Source organism: Diabrotica undecimpunctata, chromosome 2 (assembly GCF_040954645.1).
Source record: "Diabrotica undecimpunctata isolate CICGRU chromosome 2, icDiaUnde3, whole genome shotgun sequence".
Lineage (NCBI taxonomy): Eukaryota > Metazoa > Arthropoda > Insecta > Coleoptera > Chrysomelidae > Diabrotica > Diabrotica undecimpunctata.
This window is the reverse complement of record NC_092804.1, coordinates 154,576,322-154,597,118: the sequence shown is the minus strand read 5'-3', so window position 1 is coordinate 154,597,118 and position 20,797 is coordinate 154,576,322. Positions and strand designations below refer to the sequence as shown.

The window sequence follows — 20,797 nt, the reverse complement described above, 5'->3', positions numbered from 1 at the left end:
CTCCTACCAAAACCTGAGTGCCGTTCGCATATGTTTCGATTATTTTGCTTGCCATATCTCCACCCCCATAGTTTCTATTCCCCAATTTTCTACCCCTTGTATTAATGCCCCGTGTGGTAGGCAAAATATATCGTTACAGCGTAATACCCATTTTATTTATTGGGATAAATACACATTATTATTTTATTCCCATTTACGAATGCAAGTACCATAAAACATGCTACATACGTAGTACCTTGCTATCCAAATTAAAGGATAAAAAATCATGGATACTAGATCTTCCTTACGATCGAAATCCAAAGACCGTACGAAGTTCGTGGGGTTCTGTCGAATCGAAGAAACCTCAGCCTCAGACCCTCGGCAACAAAACATACAAATGATGTTCCAATCCAACCACCGGATTGCAACATCGCAAAAATAGAGCAATGGCGAATAATTTATAGCAAATTATTCGTTTGGCATGAATGTACATTGGTGCACAAGAGGTCAATACAAGGACTGGGCATAACTTTGAAAGATATTCGTGACAGTCAAAAACATTTTGAGCTACGATTCTGCACAATATTAATTAATTAAGATCAGAGTGCAATTGTGTCAGAGGAGCTTATTGAAGTTTGATACATTATTTAATTTTAAGTACAATATCAAATATGCTGTCAAACCATCGAAGATTCAAATATATTGCATTGGAAATACAAGGATAGAGAGAAGACATTATGGGCCGAATTAGATGGAGGCAGAGCAGCAAGGGCTTACAAAGGGTTGTAAAGCTATAGACAGAGAAAGAGAGAAACAAAGAGAGGGTTAATGCTGAGAGTATTAACACTGCTTAAGAGAGCTTAACACTGCTAAGCCTAAAAATCGACAACTTTATTAAAAAAATGTGAATTTTTGCTACTCATCAAACATAAACAATGTTATTTATCTCTAGCAGTCACTAAGTTCGGTTAAGGTTTTTTACATATTCTTTTTATTGGCTTTTAGTTAGTAAAGTTTCAATTTTATACGGAATAACCAAATTTGGTATAAGCACTTATTTTAATGCATCAAAGGTTTATCTATTTAAGTAATATTTATAGCATTTTATTTTATAATGTTTAAAATTATTACAACTTTTTTTTTACCTTACAGTTCGTGTTAGTTTCAAAACAAATTAAAAAATTTTACTGATTTTACTTAAAAGAACAAAATTGTTTATCACAAAAAATATTAGATAAAATATGATTTATTTTATTAATATTTGCAACAAATATTTGATAAATTGTTCCTGTGCATAAAAAGTATCTAATTTTCTCGAAGGCCTTTCGGTGTGATCCAGTTTATTATTTCAGTCAATTATTCAGGCAAAGTTCAAATTTACATATCAAAGGGAACGCCTAAATTACTTTTAATTAACAAATTAAATGCAAGAATTTGATCAGAAATTGAATAAAACGTTGCTCCACTTTATTTGATAATCAATGGGTTGCGTTTATAAATAAAACATTGCCAAAATTATGCCTTTACTGGGTGCCTGTTTTCGTGTGTTGTTGCATAAAATATATTACAAGAGACATTGTATGAATCAAGCGACAAGAGAGACGTGGGAAATGAAGAAACTGATGATGATGATGATGTCTTCTTATCGGAAGAAGACAACTTATGTATTTAGGTATGTAATTATATATTTATATTACTAATTATAAGTGATTCTAGTACCCAAAATATATTTATTATTAAATTATAGGTAAATGAGCTAAACTAAATTATTGTGGGTACGTAATATTGACATTTTATTTTTTTTTATATTAAAGTAATTTTATGTTCTCTATGATGTATTATTTTGAGGTTTGTCACGGTGGTCATATAAAAGTCGAGTGAAAATTCAGGTTAGAAGGTATCAATTATTACGTTTTATCTGCATTGAGTAACCCTGTATTTAGAGATTTGCTATAAAATTTGTGCTAGCAATTTACTCATGACTCTAGATGTTGATAGAGTATACCACTATATTATCAACATTAGATTTAATATGCGCAATAATATAGAAATATAATAAGACAATTAACATTAATAAATATTGGTGTAATATATTGACTTACCCCATTTGTTGAAAGAAATTCCATGCCTTTGGCTACTTGGTAAACAAACGAGGTTAAATCTCTCGAGGTCAAAGATCGACTTTGGCCGTGCATGTTATTATAATACCTCTCCGCTCTGGAATTCCTTAGAAAACTCTGCAGCTTTCCTTTACTTATGTACTCCATTATAAGAAATATAGGTTCTTTATCTGTGCAACAACCTAGTAATCTAACTACGTTTGGATGAGGTTCAAGCATCTTCATCACTTGAAGTTCAGACTGTAGATCCGACTTTTCCTTTTCATTTGCGTTTTCTTTTAGGGTTTTTACCGCTACCACTGTAACTCCGGTATCGTTTCCTACAAAAAAAAGACAAAATTTAATAAAAAAAAGTTTTTTATACGTTAATGTATTCTTTAGAAAGATCAGGTATGAAGATGAGATATAGATTATAACAGCAAATAATGGTCACTATAACTGATATGTGTGCAGAGATAAATAATCAAATGTGTTTAAAAAAACCCATATAAAACGGTTACGTCCAAAAAATGGGTTAATAAAGGCTATCTAAAAACGTAATTAGATGAAGACTCTACCTATTAACAGTAAATCTAGACCTCTACGGAAAAAAAATTTATGGCTCCAATGAAGATACATCAGTACAAGAAAAATATACATTCTAACAACAACTGTAAGAAGTACTCTTAACAAGACAGGCAATCAGCGAAAATTATCGGCGGTCTGAGCGCAAGAACTGGAAGAAGACTAAATAATCCAGTAATAGGTAACTTAGGCGAAGAAGTGACAAATAATAACGGAAATACACTTATAAACCTGTAAACTCCTTATTGATTTGACTTGAAAATTATGAATAGATTTTATTCCCACAAAAATATACATAAATATATTTGGCATCCGGATACAAGACTGTGTCCTTGGGCATCAGCAATTGACTAAATTATACTAAGGTAGATATTTAAATTAAAAATACAAGGAACCGTATAGAATGTGGATCGAATCATTACTTACTAAAATCTCGAACTTAAATTTTCTGTCTGAACTCAAATACAGCAACCAAAAAAAGTTTTTGTGTCTGTGTTACATATTGAAGTAATAATCAATTATTGGTATTGGTAGTAGAGCCAGGAGAAAACTGTATGTATTAAGTTTAATTTTGATTACATAGAATTTAGTTCCATTGGAAAGAAATGTATAACACCACGCCACAACAACAGCCCGGAAATATTCAATAATGCGCCCACCAACGCAGTCCTTAACTATATTGTTGTGACAACAAAATATACAGCCAGCGCCATGTTTTTGTTCAACAAATTTCAAACACGTTAACACCACAGGTCCATATAAAATCAAAATTAATAATTTTTCAACATTATTACGCCCAAAACCCTCTAAGCCAAACTATGCAACTATTTCATCGCAATGTTCTCAGATTTCTCGCATTCCATTGATTGTAACAATGAAGAGAGAGAGAGAGAGAGAGAGAGAGAGAGAGAGAGAGAGAGAGAGAGGAAACAACCGATGATTGATGAAACGCAATGGCACACAGCCCCAACCCGGAAGAAAAAACTAAGTACTGAAAATCTAATAAAAAACTTACGTAAAAAAACATTATCTGATTTTGTTCAAAAAACAAATCTTCATAACCGATTTTCTTAACGAAGAGAACTTGGAAACCGAACAGACAAGCAACAAAAGTAATGACACAGACAGTTAACCCCACCTATATTTGTTTCCAATATACTAGATGTGAATGAACTTCTAACCGTAACAAACTCTGTTGCTAAAGATGGCTATAGTTGTAAAAAATCGACTATTTGAACGTAATTAAAATAGTAACAGAGAAAAAAGTTAGAAAGAGCGAAGTTATAGAGTGGTCCTGAAAAATGTGCACTATTAGATTGATATACCTAGGCTAATAGCTGAGATCGAAGGACAAGTTCATAAAATTAAAAACAATAAAATCATCAGACACAGAATTAAAAAAAAAGATTATCAATAATTATTCTACATTGATCTTAAACCTAATATAAACAATCAGGATAGTTATAATATCAAAGTTTTGTAAAACATGATAGTCTAGTTTGAAGTTCCACACTTTAAACGTAACCTACCCAATGTATGAGATGCTAACTTTATGGTCACGCAAAATCCTTTTATAACAAACTTCCTCGATGTGCCATATGTGGCAATGGTCATCTTTCTAAAAATTGCGTGGAAGATAGATAAAGCCCAGTAACTTGAACACTATGTAAAGAAAGTCATCCCGTAAATTACGAGGGGTGCAATGTCTACAGGGAACTTCAAAAACGCCCTACAAAAAAACAACCACTTACCGATAGTCAACACCAACTGCAACAATCAAATTTATCATACACACAGTTAACTCAGAGCATACCAGCTTCTCAACAACACACAACACAAAACTAGCAAATTCAAAATACGCAGATTAAGCCAGATAATCAGACTATGTTATAATATTATTACTAGATTAGCAGATAGATTAGACGATTTATCAAGCTACCTGGCGGCACTTAAATCCAGAATCGTTTAAATGGCTATTATACTTAAACTGGTAATATGGAATGCAAACGCTATGACTTAACACAGCCAAGAGTTAAAAACCTTTTTAATTGAGAATAACATTGATATACTGCTTATGTCAGAAACACACTTTACAAGTAAAAGTTACTGGAAAATGCCAAACTAAAAATTATATATCACAAATCATCCTGATACTGCACATGGAGGTTCCGCCATAATTATCACAAGCAGTATAAAACATGACGAACCACAGGCAACTAAATAACAAAAACTGCAGGCCGCAAACATAGTGATTAAAGACTGGAGTGGGTCAATCACTATAAAATATCATGATTATACTGCCCTACCAAGTACATATTGAAAACAAATCAATTTTCCGAATTTTCTAAATCACTTCGATCAATATTTCTAGTCAGTGGTGATTATAATGCGAAATATCCTTTCTGAGGCTTTACGCTGATGAAATCACGTGACAGACAACTATTTCAGGCAATTAATATTCATACCCTTAACTACAGGTGAACCTATATATTGACCAACAGATAGAAGAAAGCCTCCAGATCTCATTGATTTCTATATAACCAAAGATATATCAGATAATCACCTAGCATGCTTTGACTTAATATCCGATCACTCGACAGTATTTCTTACCCTGTTTTTTAATACAAAATTTATTTACCTTGACCTCCTACGCTTTATTTATTAAAAACTAATTGGACTTTGTTTAAAGAAATCATTACTCATAACATAAACATAAACCTATATCTAAAGACAGACAGTGATCTAGACACTGCTCTGGATCATCTCACTACATGTATATAAACAGCGTGTTGGGAATCAACCGCACCACCCAATAATAAACCTAATAAAGAGTTGGGGAATAATGTCCCAAGGCCATTACACAAAAAATTGGAAAACATAGAAAACTTAGAAAGACATGGCAAAACAAGCGAACACCGACCAATAAAGCTATTTAACAAAGCCGCAAAAAAACTGAAAACCCTGCTAAGTGCTCTTAAAAATGCATCAACTGCAAAATAGCTAAGGGAGTTATCACTATTAAAATTCACTGATTACATACTTTGGGAGGCTACCAGAAAATTGTTACGACCACAACAACATATACCATATATCAAAACAAGTTTCGGACATTAAGGCAAGCAATGATGATGTAAAGACAAATATATTAATTTCTCCGACACCTAGAAATTTTCTCTGTAAGGTACAACTAGAAGAAGAAGAAAATATTCATAGATATTTGGCATATTCAGAATATCAGATGTCTCCGCCTATTTAATCTTTTGTAAAAACCGAAATTATTGACGCAATACTTAATACTAATAAAAATAATTAAGTTCCTGGTAATGAACTGATTACTGGGTTTGTCTCATGCCAATTACCACAAAATATGATCCTCACATTACCAGAAATCTACAACGTGGTTAGATTACGATATTTTCCTTTACAATGAAAAGTGGCTTCAGTTTCTCGACTCTCGGCTCTCTCCCATATCCACCCTTTCTTTTTAGCTGCTTTTAGAAGATTAAACCCTCTCTAATGACAGAGTAGAGGTTACCCAGGGAACGGCACTAGGCTTGGGCTTCAGTCTGGTAGAGGAGGTATCTTGGTAGGTGTTTTTTGCAGCTCAAATACAAAAAATTAGTTAGTGGAGTACTGAAGATAAAGAGAAGAGAAGTTAGAAGATAAAGAGAAGGGGAATAATTGGGCACCACCCTATTTTTAAAGGCACAGGGAAATCTACGACATATAAAATAAGATAACGAGAAAGATAAGGTACGGTTAGGATAATCACGCGGGAATAAAATAAACCGTGAGAGAAAAGTTATTATGGTTACGCGGTATACACTAAGTATTTCGCCACATATACATTGTTTAAATATTAAATCAAAATCATAATAAGAAAAAGGCAAGGAATATTATACGTGTATCTACGTCAATATTTGATATGTGTACCTTAAATATGTGTATAAAATCTATTATAAATATAAACTACATATAAAACAAATCTGATCATGTCTCGTATATATACAGATATCGTAGATTTATACTATGAAAAGTTCATTCGGTTAAATTCAAAATAAACAAACCATAAAAAATGATCGTTGGATCATAAAACTCGGTAAATCACAATTGAAGAATCGGTATTGTACTTACAGTCGGCGGCAGGTAGTCACGGGTAATGACGTTCTTTCATAGAACTGTCGTCGATAAAGACACTTGACATGTTGAACTTGCAACAGGTGTATTGAGTCGTCTTAAGCAGCGTAGCTGATTTAAATAACGTAGCGAATTACTGTGGATTCAATCAGCAAACCAATTATCAAATTAATTTCGTATAGGTAATAGATCAGGTCAATTCTCACACTAGAGTAGACTGGAATAGAAAAGACTGAACTGAAGGGATGGAGGAAGCGGCAAACAGAATTGACTCAGTGTCATCGAATTGGATGACGTCTGTAGGACAAAAGAGAAAATTTACTGTAGGAAGCACTTTATGAATATGGATAATGGTGAATTGAAATTACACTTACTGCTGTTTGATGAAGACAACCGCATGCAACTGGAACCACAACGAAAATGAACTCTATTTTCGATATTTAGACCAGCTAGAGATAAAAAAGAGTGAGAGTATTGGCCGAAGAGTGCCACGCGAAAATGGTACTTAATTGACAAGTCCGGTGTGGCCTTATTTTCTATAACTTCTATTTTCTTCCGACAAAAACGATTATTTCATAGAAGTCCAAAATCTCAGCTTTTCTTAGAAAGTACGCAGGTTTGTATGTTATTTTTACATTAATATTGTAATTTATACGATAATTAACTCTTTTAAATGAATTCAAACTGTTGTGTCTTCATTCATAACCAATTCTATTATATTTTAGTATCGCTTCTTTTTTTTTCTTTTTCTACTATCTGCTTTCCATAAAATAATCAATATTAATACACTTTAAAAGTAGATAGAGAATTCACTTTGTTTCTCGGAAAATTAGACTTCAAGAAGCTCTAAATTATTAACTTTCAAAACTTCCTTGTGGTGAACACAAAAACTTTTTAAAGCTTTGGCAAGAGGCACACTTCTAATATTGACTATTTGCAACGTTTCTCATTTAAATTTTCTCATTATTCACTTACAACTTTCAGAGTTTGAAAGGTATTAAATTTTTTTTCTAAAAAGTTATGTCCAGAGTAGAATATAAATTTAGTTTAATGAAAATTTTTTAAATATTGTTTGATTAATCAACGTTGCAATTTGGATACGCTTTAATTTAGCAGTATTGTTGAAAACTGATACATACAAAATGTATAATGAAAAAGTTAAGAAAAATTTAAAAATGAAAGAAAGTTTATTTTCAATAAAAAGTTCAACATTTATTTTGGAAGCCCACGTTTAAACATGTGTTCAACATGATAGGTACAACTAAAAGAACGAATAAAATTTGAAAAGGACCCTCAGAAAAATCATGAACTAATTGTACAAAAAACCATACACATAAATAAGCATAAGCATTCCATGATCATTTGATAGAAGACCCCGAAGTAATGAATTTGTCTTTCGATTGTCAAAAAAATTTGCCTCTTTCTATAATATTAGATGACAAAACATATTACATGTGGCCATCTTATTATTCTAACTGTTGTGAAAGGTAGCTGTAAGAAAAAGATAATTAAACTATAGTGTACTAGCTATTTACTTAGGATCTTTACAAGAAAGGATATAGACCTCAGCCTCATGTATCTTTCATTTCTTGAACAAAACAGACTTTAGTGAACAAACTAACTGAAGCACTTCTCAGACGGGTGTAGAAAATAAAATAGAAATTAAATTATTCTTGCTATGTGCTAAAAATAACTTCTAAACGCCCCAGAAACTCTTTAATGTCTTAAAATAATGTTTCCAGTCCGTGGACATTCGTTCGTGCAGCCTGATAGAGAGTTAGCCACTGTGAAACAAAAAGTTTAAATCCTAACAGCTGATATTGTAAATCCTGACCAATAAAAAAAATTTATTTAAAAGTTTTTTTCAATTCTGGTAAATATTGGTACCAACTGCCACATCTATAATTAGTTATGCGTACAAAGTGTTTAATAAATGACATTTCAAGTTTGCTCCGCCCAAAAAAAAATTTTTCTCAAAAGATCAGCCAAAAACAAAAACTAGGTTGTGATTCTTCTTCTTATTGCGCCATCTCCTTTCGAAGGTTGGCGATCCAAATGACAATTGTAGCTTTGGAAACTGCTACACGAAAGATTTCTGTGGATGATCGGTCAAACCATCTTCTCAGGTCTTTCAGCCACGAGTTCTGGCGTTTTCCATCTGATCTATTGCCTTGCACTTTACCTTCCAATATGATTTGGAGTAATTTATATCTTTCACCTCTCAGCACATGATCCAAGTATTGTATTTTTCTCTCTTTGATTATGCTAAATAATTCTTTTTGTTTACTCATGCGCCTAAGTACCTCACCATTAATAACTTTTTGTATCCATGAAATTCTCATTATCCGTCTGTATATATACATTTCAAAGGTATCTATTATTTTTTCTGTTTCAGAGTCCATTGTCCAACTTTGACAGTCATACAGCAAAACAGAAAAAACGTAACATCTAATCATTCGAATTCTGAGCTCTAGACTAAGGTCTGATCTTGTAAAAAATGTTTTCATGTTTATGAGTGTTTTCCTCGCTTGTTCGATTCTTGACAGGATTTTTTTTTTTTGGGTTACACAGGCCGTTGATATTTGCTACCAAATATTTTATGAAAATTACCTGTTCTATTATTTGTCCCTTAACGTACAAATGTACGTTTGTTGGTATCTTTGAAAATACTAGAATTTTAGTTTTGGAAACATTTAGATATAAACCGAACATTTCGCTATGACGAACTACCGCAATTATTATATTTTGTAGTTCTTGTGTTCCGTTAATCTTGATTCCACCTTGAACCTCGTCTAATGCTTTTCTGAATATAGATTCCGAATACAGATTAAATAATAGTGGTGATAAAATGCAACCTTGTCGTACTCCTCGTCGGATTCGTATATCTTCGGATGTTGTGTACTCTATTTCAATTGTCGTTTGGTGCCAATATAGTTCTGAGATAATTCGCGAGTCTTGTTCGTCAATTCCAGTTGTTCTCAGAATTTCAATCATCTTTTGAGTCAAATGCTTTTTAATAACCAATAATACATGCATATACATCTACATTCATGTCTGTGCATCGTTGTGTTAACACATTTAAGGCAAAAAGAGCTTCTCGTGTTTCCAATCCATTTCGAAATCCAAATTGAGTGTCACTCATCTGAAACTTCCACTTCTTGTAAGGTAGTGATTAAAGAGTATATATTTTAACTATCACGAGATATCCTTTTATAAATTTCTCACGTGACCAAAAGTATCCATAGTAGACTCAAATCCTAACTTGTTATCTCCTGATTCCGTTGTTTTAGTAAGAAAATAAAACTCTGCTGTTAAAACACTGTTTCAGATTCGCTACAAGCATATTTGGATGAAAAATACTATTTTGGACTACTACAAAAAATTGTTTGAAAATATGATGGTAAGGCAGACAATCAAGATGGCGAAAAACTTGAAGATCAACAAACAGAGCAGTTACCAGAAACTATTGTGTGGAAAAAGACAGTTTTTCACGTTTCTTTTTTAATAAAAATAGTAGGTATTTTCTGAAATGTATCTTTTTATTAAAGATATTTTAAATGTTGTGCTTTATTTATTTACTCCTAAACTTTAATATTAATAGTCAGGCCACGCTAATATTACAGTAAAAGCAATAAGTTAATACTAACAAATTGAGTGTTTGATAAGAAAGCTAAACAATTTTGCAAACAGATCTGGCATTATGTTATATTAAAACCATGGTTCTGTACTGTAATGTTTTGTGAATCTTTTGCTTTTATTGATTTTCTCACTACTTTGAGTTTTCTTATTACTCCCCTGTAAAATTTTCTGAAGCTGAAATTGAAGCGTTTGCTTTTAGCACCCACGTACTTATATGATATTATTTATATTTTTGTAAAAGAATTGTTAAAAACCCAGTCATAAGTTTTATTTTTACCAAATATTTTTTTAATAAATAAAGAAAAATAAAACAATTTTAAATGGTTTAAGATGTTGTAGTCAGAAATATTTGGGCGATTTTCATTTGATCAACTGAATAATTTTACAGAAAGATCTTATCAATGAAAGTAATCTTTTAGAGTATTTTAAAATTGGGGTTAAGGTATTTTAAGACACTCAACGTGGGAGTATTTTAAGACAGGTCCGTTTTCTAGCTCAAAAAAATTGATTTAAAATATTCAGCTTAATCTACTGTCAGAATAAATGTAGATAAACATTATAAGGAAAACCAAAATTTTGTTAACTATATTTAGTAAAGAAAAAAAGGTTTCTTTATTGCACTATTGCAATAAAATTCTATTGCTTTCACCCATTATTTTACCAATTTTGCCATCATTATACACATAAACATAAATTTTAGAAAGAATGGTAAATAAAGACTGTTATCTTTCCTAAAAAAATAATTTAATATTTTAAAAAAAAATCAGATTTTTTCGAAAATAAGTCAAATCTGGATTATTTAATTGATTTAGAATCAGAAATATATTTTTTTGTAATTGGACGAAATAGTATTAGAGCTAGTGAACCTTCCGAGTTAAGGTGTATATCTGTAAGGCTAGAAATTTATGAAAATAAAGACAAACCAACTCCCGCCTGTTTTTAAGTAAAGACACCAGACAAGTTATTTTTATGAAAGCTCTAAACTCAGTATATCGAAAAGAAATAAGTACAAAAAAGACGCTTGGGGACGTTTTCAAATTTGGTTTTTTTTTTAGGTTTATTTACTTGTGACTGTCAGTTGGACTGTTGGATTTTTTGCTGTTTTTTGTCCTGTTTTTGCATTAAGAAGTTATTTGTATTACACAAACACATTGGTTTCCCAATTAATTTTATATTGGAGTTTAAAATTTTATAGTCAGTGTATTCTATTCTGCCATTAATTTACATACAAAGTTAACCTCATTTTCACAGTTAAGGAATGGTTTTTTTAAGTTTCCACAAAAGTGAAAGAAATGTCAAAAAGAACATATTTTATTGAATCTTTTTAGATTAGGTTTAGAAAAACTCTTACCTCACAAGGACAAGAACTTGTTTTAAACTTTTAGTTAGAAAGATAGTTAAACAGTACTTTTAATTGGAAAAAAGGAATAGGGGGACCGTTGGAATCGTTCTCATCTGTTCAAGAGGTACAAAATGTACAATTTTCAAATGTGCACTATTATAAAACTTAAATGATGACAAGCATACAAAGTGGAGAATCGTCAAACCGACCATAGGAAACTTAATGGAAAATTTTTTATTGTCGAATTCCTGCTTCTGCTAAAGTTGTTCTACAAATTAAACATTTCCAAAATTTTGCAAAAATATAATACATTCTTCAGGCCACACGCAGTGCAAGAATGTGTATGACGTGTTGCGTTTGGTCATATTGATGTTTCTGGTTTGAATTGCGAAAATTTTTATTTTGTGATTTATTGTTTAAAAAACGATAACATTGATTAAAAAATGTACTTAGTTGAGAAGAAAGTCGTAATAACAAAATTGTTTTATTTAGACAATAGTGCGCGAAGTTCTTTATTTAGCCTAAGATATCCCAATAGACCAATTCTAAATCATTTAACAATTTAGAGAATTTTACAAAATTTTGTAAATACCGGGACCGATTTCTAATTATACCTGTACAAACAATATTGCTGAGATACCAAGAAATTTAAAAAATAAAAATGAAATAAATGTATTAACAGCAGTAGTAGAAAATCGTAGAATACATTCTTGAAATATTGCAGACCAGTTTATATTCATAATTATTCCACGGCCTTAAAATTTTTAAAAAGGAATAAATTCCATTCATATAAATTTTAATGTAATCAAGAACTAAGAGAAGAAGTTGCTAAGAGACGAGCGGAATTTTGTTGTGAAATTTTAAAGAGGGCTAATGCAGATAGACAATTTAAAAAAAAATTGTTTAATGATGAATGTAGATTTACATTAAATAAGGAACCAAATGTTCAAAATTATAGGATTTGGTAGACAAGAAAGCCTGAGAATATTATGGAAAGCCATACAAAATATCGTCGAAAAATAAATGTCTGGTTAGGAATATTTAGACATAATATTATTGAACCGTTTTCTATGAGGAAAATTTAAATTTAAAAAAGTCTTTAGACTGGCTACAAGAAGAGATTTTACCGAGACTTGCAGAAATAGCTTTAGGTGAAGAAGAAATTTGGTTTTAAATGAATGGACGCACTTCGCGCAATGACTGGAAGGTTAAGGATTTCCTTAAAAACAGCTTTAATCATTGTTTGATTTGACCTAACTGTAACATTAGGTGGCCTCCGATATCGGAAGATTTAGCTCCAAACGACTATTTTATCTGGAGGCATCTAAAATCAAAAATATATTCTGACCAAAACTGTACAGATATTGGAGTTTATTAGAATATCTTACGTTAAATTTTGATCTGGCGGTGCTCGCACTATTGCCTGAATGGCAATGGTCTACTGAGTACATTTCATTAACTTTATTGCTTTTTAAACAATATAATTTATTGTTTACAAAGTAATAGTAATTGTTCAGTAGTAGTAGGAGTATTTAGTACAATTTTTGTTTATAATTTAGTCCTAATATTATATTATTTATCTATGATTTAGTCATTAAATAAAAATATTGACAATTTAAATATTGTCAAACATCTTACATCAATATGATCAAACGTAACACATCATACACATTCTTCCACTACGTGTGGCCTGACTTTTAGGGGTGGCCTGAAAAATGTGTTATACTATTGTATATTTGAAAAATTTCTGGAGTACTTTTAATTCTTAAAACAATTTTAACATTTGTTTTTAATACAGATTTCAGTCTTCTACAACTAGTTTCCTATGACTTTTGATCTAAAATAATTAGGGAAGCAGGAATTCAACAATTTAGAATTTCCCATTGAGTTTCCTATGACCCGTTTGACGATTCACCACCCGGTATATACTATCAATATTATTTATTTTCCAACTTTATTATGTAACAAAATATTTATAATTAGAAAGTTGTCCTTATTATAAAAAGATATTTGCAATTCGATTAAAATGCATGTAGAAAAATTACAACAAGATTGTGAAATTAAAAAGAAATAATAGTTGTTGAACATCAAGGAATAACAATGGTGGAAGATTGAGGAAAGTAGAATAGAATAGAAAAGAAAAGAAAAGAATAAGTAAGAAGTGAATAAAAAATTCAAATAAACGCATCAAAGTTAAACAAGATACTAATATTATTACCTTTTATAATCGAATTTAAAGAAAATAATTGAAAACATTGATATAAATACCATGATGAAATTTCTATAAATTAAATAGGTCTAATATATAAACATGTTTTACTAAAAATATAGAAAGAGTTAAAAACGGTCCTGATCATACATACCATCCATATCCAAAGCCTCACATTTCCAAACTTGGCCAAAAGCTCCCTCGCCTAAAATATTGAAAAACTTCAGCCGATGTCTGGGAAACTCCCACCGGTCGACATCTTTCACTGGAGACGATGCTTGATTCCCTACCTGTAAATTATATATAGGAAAATTAATTTAGTTATGAGGAAAATGTGCCAGCACTTTTATAGTTAAAAATATATAAAGGTTTCAAAACGCTCCAATGTACTTAGTTTACTCTAAAGTTCTCTCAAGAGGTAGAAAACTAAAATGAAACTACTTGTTTTACGTTTGTTCCCTATAGTTTAATATATCAAATGTATTTTGTACTAGAATTAAAATCATTTTAAATTAAACAAATTTATAACATAAAGTCAGTAATAACATATGCTAAATCAAGATAAAAAATTTTTGTTGTGACCTTTGTTTACTTCCAAAAACCTTTGACTCCAATCTATAGAAAAACAATAAAGCCTTTTTGAATTCGGCTTGGATAAGAAAAGCTATAAACTTAATCGATACCACTTTAAAGATAAAAGTCAAAGGTACAGTATCAAATCCGTACAGGACTTAGATATTAAGGTGACCTGATTTCTCCTCTTCTGTTTAATTGTCTTAAAGAGGATTATTGGAGAGTGGACAACAACGATGCCATCAAGATACGAAATACAAATTGGATAAAAAAAGGGTCCGAAGGTAGACTGCGTAAGTTTTGCCAATGATTGTTTTAAAGAATAATGTATCTAAGGCTAGAGCTTGGTTGTCCAGCCTTCTATAAATTATCGCAAAACTTCCCTACAAATACCATTTAATAAAAATGAGTGTATTACAAACATAGATGTTTAAAAATAAAAGGTGCATTCCATCTGTAATATTAGAGTTATTAGGCCATTAGCAATATATGCATCTGAATGTTCAAATATGGCAAAGGAAGGGTCATTGCAAAAAAGTAAAAGAAAATTTTAAGACCAATCAAAGAAAATAAAGAATTCTGCCGAAGACGATGAGTTATATGAATATTCGGAAGACCAATACCAATATGAGAAAATAGAGACTGATTTTTCTGGTCACATAGAACGGTGGTGGTAATAGTTATATAAAATCTTTCCCGTCGCGAAGACTTACCCATTACATTCACTGCTTTAATTTCAGAACCATCGTCTTATTCAAAACGGCAAGCCATGTTAAAAAGGATTAACAAGCAAAATTTCCACCTGGTGACCTCCAAGATCGTCAAGGTCTCACTGAACTAAGAACTTTATCCCACTCACTATCCTAGCTCCTCTCCTTGATAGCACGTATTCACAAGAAAGCAAAAGAAACATTCTGTTAAAGTGAAAACCTAATGGCAGGGGAGGAAGACTCATAAAGAGTTATAAGAATGATAAAAAATCTTCGTGGTCCTAAGTAGGCCCAAACGGCAGCAAAAACAAATTGGACAGGTAAGCGTAACAAACCAGAAGACCATTTAATTAAATTCGCAGCTAAAGTTTAGTTTGAAGAGACGAATACTTTTTTCATCTTCTTTAAGGGAAGTATATACCTGAAAACTAAATAAACTTTGTGAAGTGTTAACCGTGAAATGCTGGGTGTACTTCATTGCAAGAACCAATAACATGCATAGTTAACTGTTAATTATGGGCACTGACATCAGCTTCCTAAAGGAAAGTAAGAATGGCTTATTATAAGAAAAAATACAGGCTTTACTATCGTTTTATCTGTATATTTTAGACCTGTCGGACACGGTCAAGAAAGTTTAGATACGCCGATGAATGAGGTAAATATTTTTATGGAGACTTCGACCGTATCAGTCATTATGACTGATGTCAAAATCTTATATTCAATACAATTTGGATATATATGGAAATTTTGGAAAGCACGATATTTTGGTGGTTTTCTTATTAAATAAAAAACATTGATACTCGCTCGAAGTGCTGCGATCGTTATGATATAATAAGCAACTCTTCCTCTAGTATACCAATGCTTAAAAGTGGTTTCTTAAAATTATGTTATCAGAATAACTGTTAAGTCAAAATCAACGACTTATCGCAGTATAACAAGGTGGGAGACTATTGACAATCGAATAACTTCTGTTGTTTGTATAATCGACAATTTCGAACATGTGTCTAAAAATACATGTAGAAATAATAGTTTTCTAGAATATTTATTATTTAAGTGGGATTTATTACATGATACAACGAACAAGTTTGTTAACTGACTACGTCATTCCAACATTCCACAAATTTTATTTCGAGTATCCAAAGAAATCAACAATAGCAGCTTAAACAAAAAACAAAATGGACAAAGATCGTGAAATCGGAAAAGTTGTCTAAAATTAGAAGAAAACATAATTGTAAAATAATTTGAAGCTGTTTTCTGGAAGGTATATTATGTATTTGTAATATTCAAATAATTTCATATCTCGAAAATTTCCCACACGTTGAACTAATATTAATGCACCTCTCGTGTTTGTAAGCAACTTTACTGATAACATTTACTGTTTCCACATTCAAACATAGATTAAATTAATTTCCTCAACTATTAATCGCATACGGGATGTGGCGCTTACTTGGAACATATTGCGGGTAATGGTTAATAGTGTGGGCCATTCCATGTATATTATTAGCTGTAATAACGAAAATCATTCAAGTTGTTAAATTGTAATAGTTACGTATCTTAAAATATCAGAATTAGTAGATACAGTGTTCTTTCAAAATATTAACAATTTGTGATGAATGTGTTAAAAATATTTATCAACTATTTCAAAAGGCACAAAATTAGTGTATCAGTTATAGTACATTTTAAATTACTTGATAGCACACATTTTATATCAAAGATCCAAATACAGGGTTATTCAATGCATAAAAAGCGTAATTATCAAAACCTTTTTGTCTGAATATTCACTCGACTTTAATGACCACCCCGACAAACCTCAAATATTATACATCATAAAATGCAAGTAAGCAAATCCTTAGAGATTAAGCAATAACTGAACTCCTCATTGACGGTAAACATAAAATGACTTAAATATAAAAAAAACTGAAATGTCAATATTACGTGACAACATTAATTTTTATAAAAATACTAAATATTGGTTTAGGACATTTCCTTACAATTTTAAAATATATTTTGAGTACTAGCGTCATATAAACTTAATTAACTAACATAATTTTTAATATAAATATATAATTAAATTCCTAAATACATAAGTTGTCTTCTTCCAATAAGGAGGCACCATCATTATAAGTTGACTTAAAATGACTATCTACAGAACACTGATTAGACCCGTAGTAACCTATGGATGTGAAACTTGGGTAATGACGAAAAAAGATGAAGCCCAACTCAGGACATTCGAGAGAAAAATACTGAGGAAAGTATATGGCCCGGTACAAGAGGAAGATGGCACATGGAGAATCAGGAGAAACGACGAGGTTATTGAGTTAAATGAAGGTTATGACATTGTAAGATTTGTGAAAAGTCAAAGACTGTCATGGCTGGGACATGTGCAGAGACAAAACGATGCAAAAACAACAAAGAAAATGTTACAATGGAAGCCCATAGGAAGGCGAAAAAAAGGAAGGCCCAGAACGAGATGGTTGGATGACGTGGAAGACGACCTGAAAACAATGAACATAAGACAATGGAGAAGAAGGGCACAAGAGAGATCTGAATGGAAGGACATAGCCAGACAGGCAAAGACCCATCCAGGGTTATGATGCCAAAAGAAGAAGAAGAAGATCATTATAAGTTTCTTCATTTACCACAGAAATATTAATTGGTACTATAGTTTCCTCTATTAACATATCGAGTTTCCAGAATGAAGACGTGAGAATCATTATGATATGAAAAAGCCATAATACGAATAGATTGACAAAAATCGAAAGAAATACCTATAAATCGTGGAGTAAGACAAGGGTGTGTGCTTTTCACCTTTACTTTTCAATATGTATTTAGAAGAATTGTTTAAAGAGGCATTAGAAGACGTAAATGAAAGCATATTTATTAACGGAGCACTTCTGAATAATCTTAGATACGCAGATGACACAATACTCCTTGCGGACAGCAGAGAAGGACTACAGATCTTGGTTGATAGGATTACCCAATACTGAGAAAGGTATGGAATGGCACTAAATACAAATAAAACAAAAATCATAGTGGTAAGCGAGAACAACATTGAGAAAGATAGTGTTTATGCTAAAGGAAAACCTTTAGGTAGGGTGCACAGAAATCAGTACTTAGGTTGCAAACTAAATGAAGAATGGGATAGAAGTACGTAAATAAAACGGTGTATTGAAATAGCTAGAAGTGCTTTTAATAAGATGAAAGCAATATTATACAATGGAAAACTCAACATCGAAATTAGAACTAGATTATTGAGATGCTACATGTTCTCTGTCCTGTTGTATGGAGTTAAGGCATTGACAATTACAGAGGCGACAGAGAAAAAACTCATTAACTTTGAAATGTGGTATTATTAAAGAATGTGGAAAATATCTTGGACACAACACATAACAAATGCGGAAACGCTACAAAGAATGAAAAAAGATAAAGAAATACACTATAAAGAAAAGAAAAATGAGCTACTTTGGTCACATACTAAGAAAAGAGAAATACGAGTTGATGCGGCTGTTCATACAAGGGAAGGTGAAAGGCAAAAGAGGACCAGGAAGAAGCCGCACGTCCTGGCTGCAGAATCTGAGAAAATATAGTGGAAAACATCAATAGAACTTTTCAGAACGGCTGCAGATAGAGTCAAATGGGCCGTGATGATCGTCAATGTCCTCAGGGATAAGGCACGTTAAGAAGAAGAAGAAAATTTTTACTACACAAGTTCACTTATTAATATCGCTCTTTATTATAGAACTAACAATTCTGCATGTTATGCTCACAGGACTTTACAAACACAACCTATTAATCTTAACTAAAATAATTAAAAAATCTGCAAAACACGTTTTGCCGCTTGGAAATTTTAATCCGTTCTAAGAAACTTAAAGTGCTTCGTTAACAAAATAGAAGAGGAAAAATTGAAAAACTTTTGCTAGACGATGCAAATTTATATTTAAAATGTACCGTGTTATATTTGAATGTGCTTGATTTATTTTATTTAATCTCAAATTCGACTCTGTATAAAATATATTCCAAGTAATTTCAACTGTAAATGCCAACAAGAAGTATCTATAAAATGTTTTGATTTAAGAAGATCTCCGTTTTGTAACAGCAAATACCCTTCATATAAGTTAAATAAATCTCTGGTGCTAAAACACTTGTCGGAAACTCGCAGAACACAAATCTTAGGTATTTCTACACTTTCGTTCGGAATGTAAAATCATTATACTACCAGTGTCAGTGGAAAAGATTTATTTGATTTATTCTACACTATACACTTCATAGTACACTATTATGGGTAAAACAACTTTGTTCATACCTTTGAGATAATTACGTAAAGGCAAAAACATTTTATTTTATATATTTTAATTAAGTTGGACATAATTTTACACAAAACTGTCAAAACATTTATATACCACGGTAGGCAACTAAGAAATGCATCTCTCACGCTGAGCTACTTTCCAATTCCATGGAAAGTGGCCAGTACACTCATGATTCCCAAACAAGGGAAAACTCTTACCAACCCTGAATTGTACAGAGCTATTTCTTTATTGAGCACCATAGGTAAAGTCTACGAGAGTATCCTTAAGGAAAGACCTCGCCATTCCAGATTACCAATTCAGATTCAGGCCTGGACACTCTACGCAGAATGCATTGGTTGAAGTAACAACTTTTATCTTACAATCACTTAACGAAAGGAAACACGTCATAGGCATATTCCTAGACGTATAGAAGGCATTCGATCAGGTCTGGCATACAGGCCTAGTCGAAAAACTCCACCTTCCTGGATTGTCCACACCTTTCATTAAACTAATAAATTTTTATATCTAAAATCAGACAATCAGGATTAAAATCGGAAATACCCTATCCACTCCCTTCACTCCACTAGCTGGAGTACCACAGGGCTCAATTCTTGCTCCAATATTATACATAGTCTGCAAAAGTGACATCCCCCGCCCACAGCATAGATCAGTGACCCTTCTACTGTACGCTGATGACACTGCTCTCCTCATGTCAGAACCACATAGAGAGCGTGGACAATTGTCAGAATTCGAAAGAGCACAAAATTATCTAGACAGAGTCACTAGGTGGTGCAATAAATGGAGAGTGACCATAAATCCCTCCAAAACACAACTTATCCTATTTAAATTTAATTTAATTTAATCTAACACACTATTGCACACCTACAAAACATTCATTAGACGTGTTATTTAATACAAGGCATGCGTCTACGCCTCCCTTAAACCCTACGAAATGAATTCCATTATGGCTACTTAAATAAAAATGCTTAGATCCTGCATGTGGGTAACCAGTCATTATCCATCAGTACACATACACATATTGGCAAATATAACATCTGTTAAGGACAGAATCCTATCCCTCAGCAGGAGGTATGTCCTTCGAACCATCACAAGCTCGAACAACCGAGCAAAACAAGTATTAAACACACCTTGCAATCGCCGAGGGTCAATACTCACCAGGTTTTCACAAAGAAAAGTTCCGTTCCCCTCAGCTAAACTTTTACATAACACTGGACACG

The 20,797-nt window shown here is 32.0% G+C and overlaps 1 protein-coding gene across 1 annotated transcript in view; it reads right to left on the bottom strand.

Annotated features, from left to right (window-relative positions):
* The window catches only part of Cad96Ca (tyrosine kinase receptor Cad96Ca), a 171,830-nt gene that overhangs the window by 62,715 nt on the left and 88,318 nt on the right, over positions 1-20,797 (bottom strand). Inside the window, exons 5-6 of the mRNA XM_072523796.1 lie at positions 14,145-14,280; positions 2,082-2,419 (exon numbers count right to left, since the gene is read on the bottom strand). Of these exons, the coding sequence (XP_072379897.1) occupies positions 2,082-2,419; positions 14,145-14,280 (474 nt within the window). The remainder of the gene's footprint in view (positions 1-2,081; positions 2,420-14,144; positions 14,281-20,797) is intronic.